This window comes from Bubalus bubalis, chromosome 21 (genome assembly GCF_019923935.1).
Source record: "Bubalus bubalis isolate 160015118507 breed Murrah chromosome 21, NDDB_SH_1, whole genome shotgun sequence".
Taxonomy (NCBI): Eukaryota; Metazoa; Chordata; class Mammalia; order Artiodactyla; family Bovidae; genus Bubalus; species Bubalus bubalis.
The window spans coordinates 52,362,531-52,376,608 of NC_059177.1; the positions used below are offsets into that span (position 1 = coordinate 52,362,531).

Consider the following 14,078-nt stretch of genomic DNA (forward strand, 5'->3'; position numbering starts at 1 on the left):
CATCTCAGCGAGGGGACGGGGTCTAGCCTGGGCACTTGGATGGTGACTGGATCCATGTCTGCTGAGCTTAGGTGGCTGTATTTTTTCAGCACTCTGATCCTGATGGATGCCAGGATGTAGCATTGTTCCTTCCTAGGCAGGGCCTGTCTGCTGTAGCAACACCCTGGAAGCACAGTGACGGACCTGCCGCTCCTGCATTCAGGGCGGCCATATGCGAGGGGTGCAGGTGGGCTGGCTGCAGCTGCCCTGTCCTCAGGTAGGTGGGATGACCTGCCTGTCCTTGGCTTGTGTGGAAGCATCTTTGGACCTCCCTCGCCCGAGTCTGGAGTGTGGGTCCTGAAAGGAGAACACTTTCTTCCTTTTTCTCACCTAAAGATGCCTGGAGGCCCTTGGGAACAGAGTCCTAGTTCCTCAGGACCAGTCTGCCTCTTACTGCCTGCCCAGGAGGGGGCAGGCTTCCAGCCTCCCCTTGAGGCTAGTCACAGCCCAGATGAGGAAAATGGTCTCAAACCTAAGGCCTGAGTGTCCTAGCAGGTGGGAGGCTTCTGAAGGTGCCAGTCTGTTGTTCTCCAGCTAAGGAAGTGTAAGTTCAAAAAGGAAAGTGCTTCCTAACACGCTTCAGCTGGGGAATGGCAGATGCAGGATGTGAGCTCGACTCGGCCCGCAGAACTCACCCATCTTCTGCGGGTACACACTCCGTCTCGGGTGCCTTTCACCTTAGGGAGCCCAGCCTTTTCCTAGGCCTCTGCCACATTAGCTACCCAACTGTCTCACAGGCCCACGGAGCCAGACAGAGCCTACAACAGTCCAGAGTTGCCTTTAATATGGGGTACAAAAGTAGAAAAAACAGTTGAGACTAAGTATGGGGAGGTGGAGTGGGGATCGGGGTGGGGCAAGACTGCTGCTCCCTGTCTGGCTGTGCCCCGCCCACGTCCTGATCCCTGTCCTGGAAGAAGGCAGGGGGAGGGGAGGTGACTGGTGTTTTGTGTGTCCCCCCAAAACAGAACAAGCTGAGGTCACCAATGCCAGGAAGCCTGTGAAGGGGAAGGTGTATGAGGTGGGGGTGGTGGCAGCACCAGAGCAGGTTCCCTGAGAGGCCAGGCTGTGGAGCCACGACTCACACCACGGAGCCACCCTCGGCCGGGGGGCCCAGAGCCCGAATCACGTCTTCACGGCCCATGGCAGCGAGGGCGTCCGCTAGCACTCTGAGGGTGGCGCCACTGCCTTCCTGGACAGCCCAGTCCCTCAGCAGGGCAGAGGCGGGCCCCGGGCTCCGGGCCATGGTCTCCACTGCCTCAGCCTGGTAGCCCAGGTGGCCCGCCAGGCCCCGCCAGCCGTTGGCCGGTTCACCTGACACCTCCAGGAGCCGTTCCACCTCCTCCTGCTGCTGCCGAGGAAGGTGGAGGTAAAGCCGGCAGCCAAGTTCAGGCGGCGGCCCTGGGATGGGAGATGTGAGGGGCACGCGAGGGTTAGACAGATTGTGGTACGACAGGGCTGGGCAGGTCTAAAGGGCGACAGGTAGGGGAAGGGGCTCACCTTGGATGGGGGCACAGGGCTCCAGGCCGGCTGGAGAGTCCCGGAAGACACTGCTGTCCCCATGTAGCTGGTCCCTGCTGAGGGCTCCCAGCTCTGCGGTCCGAGCTTTGGCCAGCTGCTGCCTTTGTTTGCGTGAGCGCCAGCTGTGGGGAGCAGGGGGAACCTGCCAGCCTGCTCCAGCCTTCACTGAGATGGCGAGCTGGCTGGGAGTCCAGACGGGGAGCGGGGGGTACCCCAGGGCAGTGCCCAGACCACCTACCACTTGAAGACCACGTAGGCGAGCAGACCAAGGACCACGGTGGCCAGGAGGGCACAGTAGACAGGGATGATGCTGCCTGAGTCCCCTGGGGGCTCAGGGGAGAATGGGGAGGAGGTGCTGGGGGCCAGGGCTCCCTCTGCCGCTGCCCACACCCCTTCCCTGTCCTGCTCCCTCCGGGTCTTATCTGTGGAGAAAAGGACAGACAGGGTCAGCGGCAAGGAATCAAGACCAGGGGTCGATTTTGCTGCTAGAAAAGCTGGAAATCATAGCCCGTACTATGGAGTGACAAAAGCTCATACCATGACAACCAAAGCTGACTGGCTCATTCCCTACCATCACCTCCCACAGCCTCCCCTTGGCTCGCCATGCTTGGAACCTAGCCCCGGATGTACCTTCTCCAGGCTTCCAGATGTCTGCCCTTGCTGGTTTACCTTTGCTCCCAGGCAGCAATCTCCTGCTCTGGGAAGTCATCCTTGGTGTCTCCCAGTCTCTCCCTTTCCTGGTTCCTGGGGCACCTCCTCTGTCTACAGTGGCACTAAACCGTGTCCTGTCGCCCCCAGCGAGTCTGGTCTGTGCACACACAGCCATTCACGCTAGTCCCTGTGGAAGCCTCTGTGCACAGGAGACCTTGCAAATTTTTACAAAATAAAAGTGAACCAGGGGCTTCCTTGGTGACTCAGTGATAAACAATCGGCCTGCCAATGCAGGAGGCATGAGTTTGAGCCCTGATCCAGGAAGACCCCACGTGCTGCGGAGCAACTAAGCCCATTGTGCACCACTATTGAGCCTGTGTCTAGAGCCCGTGCTCCACAACAAGAGAAACCATTGCAATGAGAAGCCCATGCACCACAACAGAGAGTAGCCCCTGCTTGCCACAACTAGAGAAAAGCCCTCACAGCAACGAAGACCCAGCATAGCCAAAAATAAAAACTGAACCGGAAGGCAAGTAAATGCTGCTGCTCACTTCTGCCGGCAAGTCAGTTGTCCCTACAATCCAGTGCAGGCAGGGCACCAGAAACAAAATGCTCCAGGGCTGTGACTAGACTTGTATGTGGTCTGCAAGGCCAGGGACCCATGGATACCTCCCATCCTACCCAGTGCCCAAAATCTGGATCAAAAAGTACTTACCCACATGGACCATGGCTTCCCTGTGGCTGGAGTTCTGCAGCATGGTTCTACCAGCTAGCAGTGCTCCCCAGTGGCTGCACTTCTTAGAGAAGGTTTTTAGAGTGTCTTGAGCAGCGCACAGAAAAAGGAGCTGGGAGACCTCTGAGTCCAGCAGGGGCTGTGTGTAGGAACAAGGAGGAAATCCCTCAGGCTGCAAGTCAGGAGTCCCTTGGGGTCGTCTGTCCCCTCTGCTGGCTCATGTCATCCTGATTCATTCCAGGGCTGCGCACCTCCCCATCTTTCCACTCGCCAATCTGGACCAGTTTCCTCCGATGTCAAATGGGGTGGAGCTGATACTGCTGGTCCCAGCTGGCCAAAGCTGGAGGAGACCAGAGTGCAGCTGTCTCAAAGACTTGGCAAACCCCGGGTCTGCGTCCAGAGCCAGCACAGGAAGGCCAGGGAGACTCCTGTCCCCCATAAGCCAGAGCCAGGCGGAGACTCACTGGCTGATGGAAGTTCCCCAGAGTTCTCAGAAGAGCACAGTTCCTGTGCTAACTAACTAACTCTCACTCCTGCCTCCAGGGTCAATGTCCAGCCCTTACCTCCTGGTCAGGGGCAGGATGGGAGGCTTCCTTGGTGGGTTCAGCAAACACAGAGGGTGTGTGGGCCCAGAGGTACCCAGGCCCTTTCTTATCTGGGAATTTGGAAAGGGCCTGCAGGCTGGAAATCTGAAGAACACACAGTCCCAGGACCCATCTGCCCTTACAGGGCTGATCCTGCTGGGACCTCCCTCCTGAGGCCTGGGGAAGAGAGACCCTGGACTGGGCAGAGAAGGGGAGCTTGCCTGGAAAAGGGATGGAGATGAGGCCTGGGCGAAAGTCCTGTAACTCCCAAACATCCACATCTGGCCCAACTCCTGCACTCCAAACTCACTTCCCTCCATATGACCAGGGGCGGATGTGGACAGCAAAACGCACACTAGACAAGTGGGTCTGGCATGGAGCCTGTGGCGACCTTTGCAACATGAAGGATGTGTACGTACAGTTGTGTCACTTACCACATAAGGAACCCTGCCTGGATCGGGGTTGGCGGGTGAGCCTGTGACTAACGCTAGCTCGCAAAGACAGCCAGGCCTTGTGCCCGACCCACCTCGAGCCGCAAAACTGGAGCCTCTACCAACCCCTCCTCCACACACACCCATCTGGAGGCCCACAAATATGCACACATGCGCACACAGGAACACCCTAAACGCCCACACTACCCTGACTTCCCACAGGCATCCCAACCCAGATGCTGGCACCACAACCGCGCAGGATTTTGGCTCCAGAATGGGGGAGGTACAGAGAGGCAGCCACAGCTCCCTCCTTCCAGGAAGACCCGACGCTGTGTCCCCAACCCGCTCCTGACCTGTGGTGGCTGACCCTCCGTCGGTCCCAGGATCGGTTCTGCCTGCAGGATGGGGCCCCCCCGGCCTTAAGCCAGCAGGGAACACGCAGTGGAGTCCCTGGAGAGGCCAGGTTTTCACCCGGCGGAGACGAAAGCGGGCGGCAGAGGACTGGACACCGAGGGGGCGGGGCGATGATGGGGGCGGGGCCGCCCACGGTCTGGCCCCGCCCGGACCAGGAACTCGCACATGCGTGGAGGTGAGCCTGAAGCGGGACTGGGCGTGAAGCTGCCAGAAAAACAGGCCCGGGCCCCTAGGGACAGGGGCGGCGTAGTTGGGGGGCTAGGGGCACGGTGCGGTGTGGATGCTCATGGACCAGGGGACGCCAGCCCAGGGCGGTGGCCAGTACCGGTTAAGACGCGCGCGCACATGCTCGGAGGCAGAACAGCTACAAAACTAGTCCATGTTTATTGCTGAGATGCGAGAGCGGGAGGGGTCGCCCTTAGGATTAAGGCCACAGCCCGGCCCCTGTGCTCCGCCAGGACCGGGGATCGGGAGCCTGGGCTCCCCACCCCAGACTGTGCAAAAAGTGCTGTGCGGCCACTGGGGCCAGTGCTGGGACTCCGGGCGGCCCCTCTGCCGGCGAGGGGCAAGATTTCCTGGAGTGACATCGCCCGCCAATCCCTGAGCTGGGCAGAGGTGGGGCCCCGCCCACCCCCGCCTGAGTGTGGGCGGGGTGTCTCCCCGCCCCCCGAGGGCTCTCGGGCGGAGCCTACTGGGGCAAAGCCCGCTGGGGGCGGGGCGGCGCGGCAGGACGAGGCGGGCTGTCAGCGCGCCTCGCCAGGGTTGTACTCTGTCTCCCCAGAGGACACCTGGGAGATGCGCCGGGAGGAGGACCGCCACAACTTCCGCGCAAACTGGCTGCTGCGCACCTAGTGAGAGCAGGCATGGGTCAGCCAGGATCAACGCTCCCACCCTGTGCAAGGCCCACCCTGCCCGCATTCTCACCTCTGAGGGCTGCCCTGCGCCCACCACGATAAGCTTGCCGTCTTCCAGCCCCACGAGCACGTGGCTGCGCTCTTTGGTCACAGCCACGCTGCGGATCGGCACCTTCATGGGCAGGGGAGGAGCGGCTGGCAGCAGTCTAGAGGGAGGGAAGGAGGTGATATATACAAACTTGCAACTGCAAGGAGTTTTGCATCCAGCACACAGTTGTCTCTTCATTCTCCCATCCACCTCCCCGTCCTCATCTGAAGGATGGCTGGAGGAAAATCCTGACAAAAGGGTCCCACGCAAGTGTGTGCCTAAAAGAGGCCCAGGGCAAGATCTCCCCATTGGGGGATGGGAGGACAGAGACAGGCCTTGAAGAATGTGTCTATAGGGCATTTAAAGGGGTTAGGGTCCACGGAGCACCTCCTAGTGTCCCTCTGCCAATAACTACCACCTGAGGGGTCACGTGACCAACCTAGACAGCATATTAAAAAGCAGAGACATCACTTTGGCAACCAAGGTCTGTCTAGTCAAAGCTATGGTTTTTCCAGTAGTGGATGTGAAAGTTGGACTATAAGGAAAGCTGAGCGCCAAAGAATCGATGCTTTTGAACTGTGGTGATGGAAAAGACTCTTGAGAGTCTCTTGGACTGCGAGGAGATCCAACCAGTCCATCCTAAAGGAAATCAGTCCTGAATATTCATTGGAAGGATTGATGCTGAAGCTGAAACTCCAATACTTTGGCCACCTGATGCGAAGAGCTGACTCACTGGAAACGACCCTGATGCTGGGAAAGATTGAATGCTGGAGGAGAAGGGGACGACAGAGGATGAGATGGTTGGATGGCATCACCCACTCGATGGACATGAGTCTGAGTAAGCTCCAGGAGTTGGCGATGGACAGGGAGGCCTGGCGTGCTGCAGTCCATGAGGTTGCAAAGAGTCAGACACGACTGAGCGACTAAACTGAACTGAACTGAGGGATCACAAACCCATAAACAGTGAGGCTCACTTGTTCAAGTGGAGGATGTGCAGGGCACACTGGGCCGTGCCCAGCAGAACAAAGTCCTCTGTCACCTCGAGGGCTGTGGGCTGCTCCACCAAGGGCAGTGAAGCCCGCAACCTCCCATTCACTGAGTACAGGTGCAAGGAGTAGGTGACCTGGAGGAAGCAGGACGTGTTAGCAAGGACAGAATCCCAACTACCCCTATCTTGGCTGGGCGCCCCTTTCCCATACCTGAGCCCCCAGACGCTCCCGCGCTGAGCTCTGCACCACAATCTGGCCCTCAGACCCCAGCACCAGGTGGGACACAGGTCCAGGCAACGTGCTTCCTGGAGGGCTGAGTGTGGCCACAAACTGGCCACGGCGTACAGTGTGGATGATCACAGTTCCATCCTGCAGGAAGGTGGCTTAGGGTGCTGGGCACAGGCATCTGGCTCCAGGGGCAGGGCCCAGCAAACAGCCTCCCCTGGGCACAGGCAAACACACACCTCAGATCCGGACACCGCCATGTCAAGTTCAGTGCTGATGGCCACACAGCTCACGGCAGCCTCATGCCCATATAGGATCTGCACAGGCTTTGATGCCAGCCCCACCGAGAGACCATTCTGTGGGGAACACCAGGGCTGGCGTAGGACTGGGGCACCCCACCACCTTGGCCCCAGAGTGAGAAGGCTAAAAGCTCAGAAAAGTGAAGGTCTGATCCAAAGTTAGACAGTTGGAGCCCCAGACTCGCTCACGGTAGCAGTGGGAAGGGGAAGAGAGCAGGGTAGGACTGGAGGCCCACTAGAGGGGCAGATGGGCCACAGATCTGGACCAGGGGGGCCCCACGGGCTGCTACCCAGCACACCTGCTGCATGAGCCGCCACACCATGCATGTGGTGTCTCGGGAGCCTGAGATGAGGTAGATGCCGCAGGTGTCCAGCGCAAGGCAGGTTACTACATCTGCACAGGAGAGGGGAGGAAATGGGACGCGGAAGAGAGAGGGGAGGGGAGAAGAGGGAAAATAGAGCAGTTACTCCTCCCTGGCCAGCTCCAGAGCCCTGCTCCCACCCACATAACCTGAGCTCCCAGGCAGCACGTACCGAGGTGGCAGCGGAGCTGGCTGAGCAGCCTGCCCCGGGGCAGCGCAGTCACTCGCAGGCTGCCATCCCAGTGGCCACCACTGAACAGCAGCTTTCCATCCGGGGACACTGCCAGGGCTTGCCCACTCACACCACCGCCTGGAACCCACGGGCCGCTCAGCAGTCGCTGCATCCTGACCCAGTGAGGAGGACCACAGGTGAGGCCAGGCTACACAGGAGACCCTCGCCTTCAGAGACCTTGGCCAGAGCATTTAGAGCCCACCCTGGCCCACAACCCTCTGTCCTACTTGGGGTTGCCCATGGTGGGGTCTTTGCTGAAGCTGAAGTAGTTGCTTATGTTTCGGTCATAGGGCAGCCAGCTGTGGGTCCCCAGCAGCCCACTGGCACTCACGGTCACCTGGGCGAGAGAGGACAGAGGTGGGTTGGGGCAGAGTCGGGGGTGGAGCTGAGGTGGGGCCCGGCCCGGTGCACTTACCAACAGGTCTGCGGAGCCCTGGGTGATGAAGGAGTGAGGTTGCCGGTGGGGAACCAGGGCCAGCACCAGGGGCACACCATCGCTGATGACCTGCGGGGGCAGGGCGGGACTAGCTACCCGAGCAGCCGGCTAGAGCCCCCACCACGCTACCTGCTTCTTGGCCCTCAGCCCCGGGGCATCACGTTACAGGCAGAGGTCACTCTGAGAGACATGCAGAGACCAGTGAGCCTTCAGGGCATCTCAGGAAGTGAGAGACCAGATGGACAAGGAAGATCCTTCAAGCCTGGTTTCAACCTTGGTCATCCCACCCCACTACTCCACATCTCCGAGTCGGCTAGCATGAGGAGAGGAGAGCCTGAACACCTTGGAGCTGGGGGCCTTCTGGGATGCAGGCAAGACGGTAAGGAGAGTATTGAGGCCAGACTCTCTCCTTCTGTTCTCCCTAAGGATGACCAGGTGAGTCAACCTGGCCTGACCCTCCCTCATGAAGATGGCACCCAACCCTCAGTGATGTTTACCTCATATTTCCTCTTATTTCCTCGATATTTACCTCTTATTTTTAAGATGTCTTAATATCAGGGACTTTGATTTAGGTTTTCCATCTCCAAGAGATTGGCAAGGACCGTGGAATTAAATGAACTTCACTGGGTAGGTAGTTGAGACCCTGCCTCCTCTCACCTCTGCAAAGAAGGCCTTCAGCTGGCCCAGGTGCTGGAAGATGCTAGGTGAGTTAGTGTCCAGACGTGCAAGGCGCTGGGCTGCTTCCTCAACGGAAAGCCGAGCTGGATGGGGCTCCTGTGGGCAAGGAACCATTCAGTACCGCGGCCAGGGCCTCCCTGACCACGGTCTTCCCAGCCGGCCTTACCTTCAGCAGCTGACAGGGTGTCTGCCCGAAGTTGCTGATGATGCCCTCCAGCGCCTTCCGCTCCCGCTCGTCTGCCACCTGGTCCAGGTCCACAGCCCCTGAGCATCGGCAGGTTGGGGGGGTGGGCAGTCAGGACTCCTTCTGTGCCCCCTGCACGCCCCATCCTCTGCACCCCAAGCCCCACTGGTGTCCAGGGCACTGCTCACCCTCGTAAGTGCAGTAATAGAAGACATTGAGGGCCTCCTCTGCAGCTGGCCCCCGCTGCTTGTAGCCAAAGATGAGGTCGATCCACTCATGCAGGTGGGCAGATACATACTCTGACTCCTAGGGGCAGGGAGGTGGCCGTCAGTCCAGGAACAATGGACCCTCCGCCTTGGCCCTCCCCTCTGGCCACCCGCTGGTATATGTGCGCACATCTCACCAGTGCCCGGCGGTGCTGCTGGATGAAGTCCTCAGGAGAGCTGGCCCATGGGGGCAGTACCACATCGCCCACCTTCTCGTTGGTCAGCTGGAGGCAGCCCAGGTCAAAGCCTGGCACAGAAGGCTGGGTCAGCTGTCTTGCTGTGCCTTCTTCACCAGCTCCCCGGCCACCATCCATCTTCACACCTCCCGCCCCCACCCAGCGCCTACCGTTCTGGTTCTCCAGGAAATCGGGGAAGTAGAAGAACTCTGGGATGAGCTCCTTCACATCAGCGGGACTCTCCAGGCGGGCCTGCCAGGCTGCTGCCACTGAGTGGAACTGCCGGTCCGAGCAGTCGAAGCTGGGGAGGGGCACGGGCCAAAGTAAGGCAGTGAGAAGGGAGACAGGGAATGAAAAGGTGCAGCCCTGGACAAGCAGGGAGCCAGTCTATCCAGGATGCCTGGAAGACCCACCCTTCCCTCATCCACCCTGCCTGCTGCCCCACACCATCTGCCTGCCCCTCCACACCGGCCACTCTGCAGCTGGACGTGCAGGGAGGTGAAGGGCTCCACGCGGATGAGGTAGTGCATCACACCCGCCGCATTGGAATAGTGGGTGCCATAATGGAACTTGTCGATGGTGCCCGCTGGGTCCTCGAAGCTCTCATACCTAGAGCCACGGTTGGAGGGAATCAGTTGAAGCCCTCCCTGGTCCACCCCAACCCCGAGCCCAGCCTTGCTCACGCACTCACTTCTCCTTCACAAGCTGGGCGTGCTTGGGGTTCACCACACCGATGGGCTTGGACAGGTCCCGGAAGACGGCTGGGTTGCTGAGGTCCAAGGTTGGGGACACGTAATCCTGTAGGACCCAGGGGAACTGGCCGCCCACCCAGGCAGGAGCTGCATGAGGGTCCTGATGGCCTACATGGCCAGCCTGCCCTGCCCGCACCCTCACCCTCAGGAAGATGGGTGGAGCCCACAGGTGGGGGTGCACCATGGGGAGGGGCTTCAGGGGAGCAGGAGGGACTGAGACAGGATTTCCTTCAAGAACAGAGACCAGGAGGGGAAGGGAGTGGGGCTGGGTGTGCGCGGGGGCAGCAGGGCGTGGGGGACTGAGCCAAGAACAGAGGCCAGGCCTCAGGCAGCATCTGCCCAGGACTGAGCTCAGGGCTTGGCCCGCTATCAGTACCCACACTTGGGTGGACCAGGGCGGGCGGAGCAGAGGGTGGGTGGAGGGGTAGCAGGCCCTCACCACAGGGTACTGAGACAAGTCATTGTAGGTCCGCCCCGCAATGGTGTTGAGCTGCATCAGGTACTCAAAGTTGGAGATCTCTCGCTGCACCCATTTCTGGGGGGGCAAGGATACGAGGTGAGCCAGTGGGCTGCCAGCACTCTCCCCAGTGGCGGGGCTCTGACCTCACCTGACCCCCACCCTCCAGGGCTCTCACCTGCGTAAGACCTGAGGCGCGCAGCATCTCCTGGGGGGAGCGGCTACTTAGGTAGCCTTGGGTAGGGGGTCGCAGACGCAGGAGCCAGGAGTACACCTGGTTCCGCACCTGGGTGTGGGGTGGAATGAGGGAGGGCTGGGGCCTGGGCACCGGGGAAGGGGATGAGGCTGCGGCTCCGCCCGTCTTGCATGGGAAGTTGAGGAAGTAGTTGGCCTGGTCAATGAAGAAGAGCTCGAGAGCTGAGCGGCGCAAGTTGAAACGCCGCAGGTGGACCTCGCGCAGCTGGGCCAGTGGGCGCCGGAAGTCATGGCCAATGCCTGTAGGGATGGAGAGCAGGTGCTGGAGCCACCCGCCCCAGCCCCACGAGACCCTAGCCCCCATCCCTGCCGGCCCTCCAGCCCGCTCCAGCAGAACACACCCTCCTCAGTTTCGACCCGCTCGGCACTGCCATCGTAGAAATACACGTGCTGCGTGGTGACCTCCAGCAGCCCTGGGACCACAGCCACCACGGTGACCAGTTGGCACTCAGCTGACAGCACCAGATTCTCATGCTGCTCATCCAGCTCTGCGGCCTCCAACCTGGGGGCCAGCACCCACTTTAGGCACTAGGCTCTGGGACCCCCATTCCCAACCAACCCAAGGACCACACTCTCAAAGTACCACTAAGTCAGGAGGCACGCTTCTCATGATCCCATAGGAGAAGGAGGAGCTGCCTATGGTCCTGACTGGCCCCAGTCCATACCCTGAAACCTGGGCTTCTGAAGTTCCTGCCAGGACACCAACCCCTGTCCCCAGCCTCCCCTCACTCAGCACCTGCCCACTCCCATGGGCGCACATCCTGGTCTGGCTTCTCAGTCCTGCTCTGGGGTGCCTGGCCATCAAACAGCAACTCTCCATCCTCTTACAGATCTGCCTAACCCTCCCACCTGACTTTGGACCGTCCCTTCGGGGTGGTTAGCCCCACAGCAGGAGGGCAAGTACACTGAGGAGTCCATCCCTCTGCCACTGGCAGGCACACATTGGACAGGCCCCCTTGCCCTGGGCAGCTCTTTCCCAGCCCCACTCACGGGGTCTCCAGTGCAGCCAGCTCATCCTCGCCCAGCTGGTCTTCCTGTAGCTCCTCTGGTAGGCTGCTGACTTTGGCCTCTTTGGTCACAGCGAGAGGCAGTGAGGCCTCCTCGGTGGGTGTCAGGGGGGCCTCACCTGCAATGGGCCCAAGGGTGCTCAGCCAGAGCTGGACAAGACAGGGCTATGAGGTTGAGTGAACACAGCTCGGCACACCCTCTCACCCAGGTTGTCGCGTAGGGCACTGGCCTCCAGGTGAGGGTTGAAGTGATGGTTGGGCACCAGCTTCAGACGCATGCGTGAGTAGGTCTCAGCACTGGAGAGCTTCCAGTGGGGGGTGGGCGGATCCCTACAGATATGACCCCACTTACGGTCATGAGTGGGAGGCAGCGGGTTGCAGACCCCTCTGCCTTCCTCCCCGGCTTCTCCTCAAAGACACTCTCCTGGCCCCTCCCTCCCAAGACCCACCCACCCTACCAGACTCCCCAAGCCCCGCCCACCTCAGGGCCCAGGCCCCACAGGGGCTGGCTAGCTGGCGCCACAGCGCCCCCCAGTGCAGCAGGGCAGTGGAGTGCTGCGCTGCCTGCTGCTTCAGCGCCGCGGCGTATCGCAGCCCCTCGAAGCGCGCTCGCCTCTGCACAGGGTCCAGCACCAGCTCCTGCGGGGTGGGGGTGGAGGAACAGGTGAGGCCCGCTGGGTGCTTCCAGCTCCTCTCTCTCCTCTCAGTCCCAGCAGCCGTCCTCTGGGCCCACAGAGGGCCCAAGTGTGGAGCTGCTCCCGGCCCCCAGGGCAGGCAGGTCGCACACCTGGAAGGCCCGACGGCTGTGCGCGCGCTCCCGCTGGCGCCGCTGCCCACTGCTCATGAGCATGTCATAGCAGGCGTTCCAGAAGCCCGACATGAGGTCGTGGCTCTTAGCGTAGGTGTCCATTTCGAACTGTGACATGGTGGGCTGCACCTGGAGGACCGAATAGGGAGAGGAGACCGCGCTCGATGTGGGCCCCCAGCCCCCACTACTTTGCCCGTGCCCCTGGCCCCAGGCACCTGCTTGTCAATGAAGTGACGCCATTCGGGGGTGGCACAGAAAGCCTGGAAGTCCTCGAAGAAGGTGGGGCTCCCGTTGGTGGGCGGCAGGGAAGGCAGGCCCCACTGTAGCCCCAGTGGGCCGTAGGCGCGGTCCAGCAGCGTGCGCACCAGCGGCACCAACCAGGAGCAGCGCTCTGCAGCAGCGGCGGCGACTGGGGGCTCCCCGTTCTCGGTGGGGGTCTCTGATGGGGAGGTGTTCAGGGCCCGCGCCAGCGCCGCCTCCAGCTTGGAGAGCACGTAGCAAGCCTCCTCTCGGCGCATGGGCACTGCGGTCTGCAGCAGCGCGTGCAGCTTCACGTAGGCTTGGGCGTGCAGCTGCGGACGGAAGAGTGGGGGTGTCACCAGCTACTCCCCGAGCTCCCTAGACCCGCTGTGCACCCTCCCCCCACAGCCGCCCTGCGCTCACCTGTGGGTCCTCCAGCAGGATGTAGCCGAGCACCAGGCGCAGGCCGATCTGCGCCATCTCTCGGAGGTCCGCTGTGCCGTTGGCCAGATGTGGCCAGGCTCCCAGGCGATCCAGCAGGCTACACACTCCTTCGAAGAGCTGCCGCACACCATATATTCCAGGTGGCCATCACCAGATGAGGCCAGAAGCCCGTGGGGAGAGAGGGAGGTAAGGTTTGGGCTGGGGGCCAGAGAGTGTTTCCACATACAGATAGACCTCTGCTCACAGATACCAGAGCTGAGGTCCCCATGACTGCATATGTGTACTCAGCCACTTTGCAGACCAGGAGCCCTCGGGGCATGTGAACACAGTGCTCCTGCCCCGAGCTGCCATACCTTCTCACTCCACAGCTCCTGGTTACCATGGCCCTCGGCGCACAGGAAGTCCTGCAGCAGACGCAGCAGCCAAAGCGCCTGCTGGGTAAGGCTGGCCAGGACCCCAGGGGGGGCCTCTTTGATGTCGGTCAGGGCTGACTCCAGCATCATCTCCAGGAGGCTGGAGGGCAGTGAGGGACTCTGGTGTCTACCTGACTGCCTTCTGGGCCCCCAGGCTTCCCCACGGCCTTGCTCCCTCACCTGCGCTTGATGCAGTCTGGTGGGCGCACCAGCATGGCTGAGGCCCCCAGCTGGGTGAGCACGGAGAAGACCTGGCCGCGCTCCCGCCAGGCGGCCTCGTCACTGCCATCCACACCCCGCCATGTCACCGAGAACAGCACGTTGGTGAGCAGGTTACAAAGCTCCTCCTCACAGGTTTGCTGTGGACGCAGGGGGTGTATGGAGTGCAGGCTGGGGAGGGAGGGAATCACTGCCCCAGCACCATCCCTGTCCAGCACCTCTGCCCACCCACTAGTAGGCACAGCAGGAGGCTGAGCCTTTGGCCAACGGCCCAGCCAGTGTGCTGCTGAGGGCCTAGACAAACAGTGTGGGACTCGACCACCA

The 14,078-nt window shown here is 61.1% G+C and overlaps 2 protein-coding genes across 8 annotated transcripts in view; both read right to left on the reverse strand.

The window, feature by feature from the left end:
• Positions 1-801: 801 nt before the first annotated feature.
• On the reverse strand, positions 802-4,589 carry LOC102394491 (death domain-containing membrane protein NRADD). Of its 3 annotated transcripts, none has more exons than XM_025272232.2 (5): positions 4,310-4,589; positions 2,924-3,080; positions 1,796-1,979; positions 1,537-1,679; positions 802-1,437 (listed from the first exon to the last, which is right to left on the reverse strand). In XM_025272232.2, exons 2-5 carry the CDS (start codon positions 2,964-2,966, stop codon positions 1,118-1,120), a joined length of 690 nt encoding a protein of 229 aa, XP_025128017.2. In that variant the 5' UTR covers positions 2,967-3,080; positions 4,310-4,589; the 3' UTR covers positions 802-1,117. The 3 variants fall into 3 exon arrangements, with proteins under 3 accessions (XP_025128017.2, XP_025128016.2, XP_006065278.3); XM_025272231.2 differs by lacking the exon at positions 4,310-4,589 and adding an exon at positions 3,193-4,303; XM_006065216.3 differs by lacking the exon at positions 4,310-4,589 and having other exon boundaries at positions 2,924-4,303.
• A 146-nt stretch (positions 4,590-4,735) lies between these two features.
• NBEAL2 (neurobeachin like 2) overlaps positions 4,736-14,078 on the reverse strand; it is a 30,372-nt gene continuing 21,029 nt past the window's right edge. For 4 of the 5 annotated variants that reach the window (XM_044933888.1, XM_006065215.3, XM_044933886.1 and 1 more), the window contains 27 exons: positions 13,716-13,894; positions 13,476-13,635; positions 13,102-13,239; positions 12,654-13,010; positions 12,418-12,567; positions 12,112-12,269; positions 11,836-11,960; positions 11,614-11,749; positions 10,965-11,125; positions 10,547-10,863; positions 10,351-10,446; positions 9,851-9,975; positions 9,628-9,768; positions 9,330-9,460; positions 9,121-9,230; positions 8,906-9,023; positions 8,700-8,797; positions 8,513-8,629; positions 7,835-7,924; positions 7,647-7,756; positions 7,360-7,532; positions 7,125-7,219; positions 6,766-6,882; positions 6,512-6,670; positions 6,287-6,435; positions 5,295-5,430; positions 4,736-5,218 (listed from right to left, as the gene is read on the reverse strand). In XM_044933888.1, coding sequence (XP_044789823.1) covers positions 5,114-5,218; positions 5,295-5,430; positions 6,287-6,435; positions 6,512-6,670; positions 6,766-6,882; positions 7,125-7,219; positions 7,360-7,532; positions 7,647-7,756; positions 7,835-7,924; positions 8,513-8,629; positions 8,700-8,797; positions 8,906-9,023; positions 9,121-9,230; positions 9,330-9,460; positions 9,628-9,768; positions 9,851-9,975; positions 10,351-10,446; positions 10,547-10,863; positions 10,965-11,125; positions 11,614-11,749; positions 11,836-11,960; positions 12,112-12,269; positions 12,418-12,567; positions 12,654-13,010; positions 13,102-13,239; positions 13,476-13,635; positions 13,716-13,894 — 3,951 coding nt within the window. In that variant the 3' untranslated portion in view covers positions 4,736-5,113. Of the gene's footprint in view, positions 5,219-5,294; positions 5,431-6,286; positions 6,436-6,511; positions 6,744-6,765; positions 6,883-7,124; positions 7,220-7,359; positions 7,533-7,646; positions 7,757-7,834; positions 7,925-8,512; positions 8,630-8,699; positions 8,798-8,905; positions 9,024-9,120; positions 9,231-9,329; positions 9,461-9,627; positions 9,769-9,850; positions 9,976-10,350; positions 10,447-10,546; positions 10,864-10,964; positions 11,126-11,613; positions 11,750-11,835; positions 11,961-12,111; positions 12,270-12,417; positions 12,568-12,653; positions 13,011-13,101; positions 13,240-13,475; positions 13,636-13,715; positions 13,895-14,078 lie in introns of those variants that run through there. The other variant, XM_044933887.1, reaches the window with a different exon arrangement.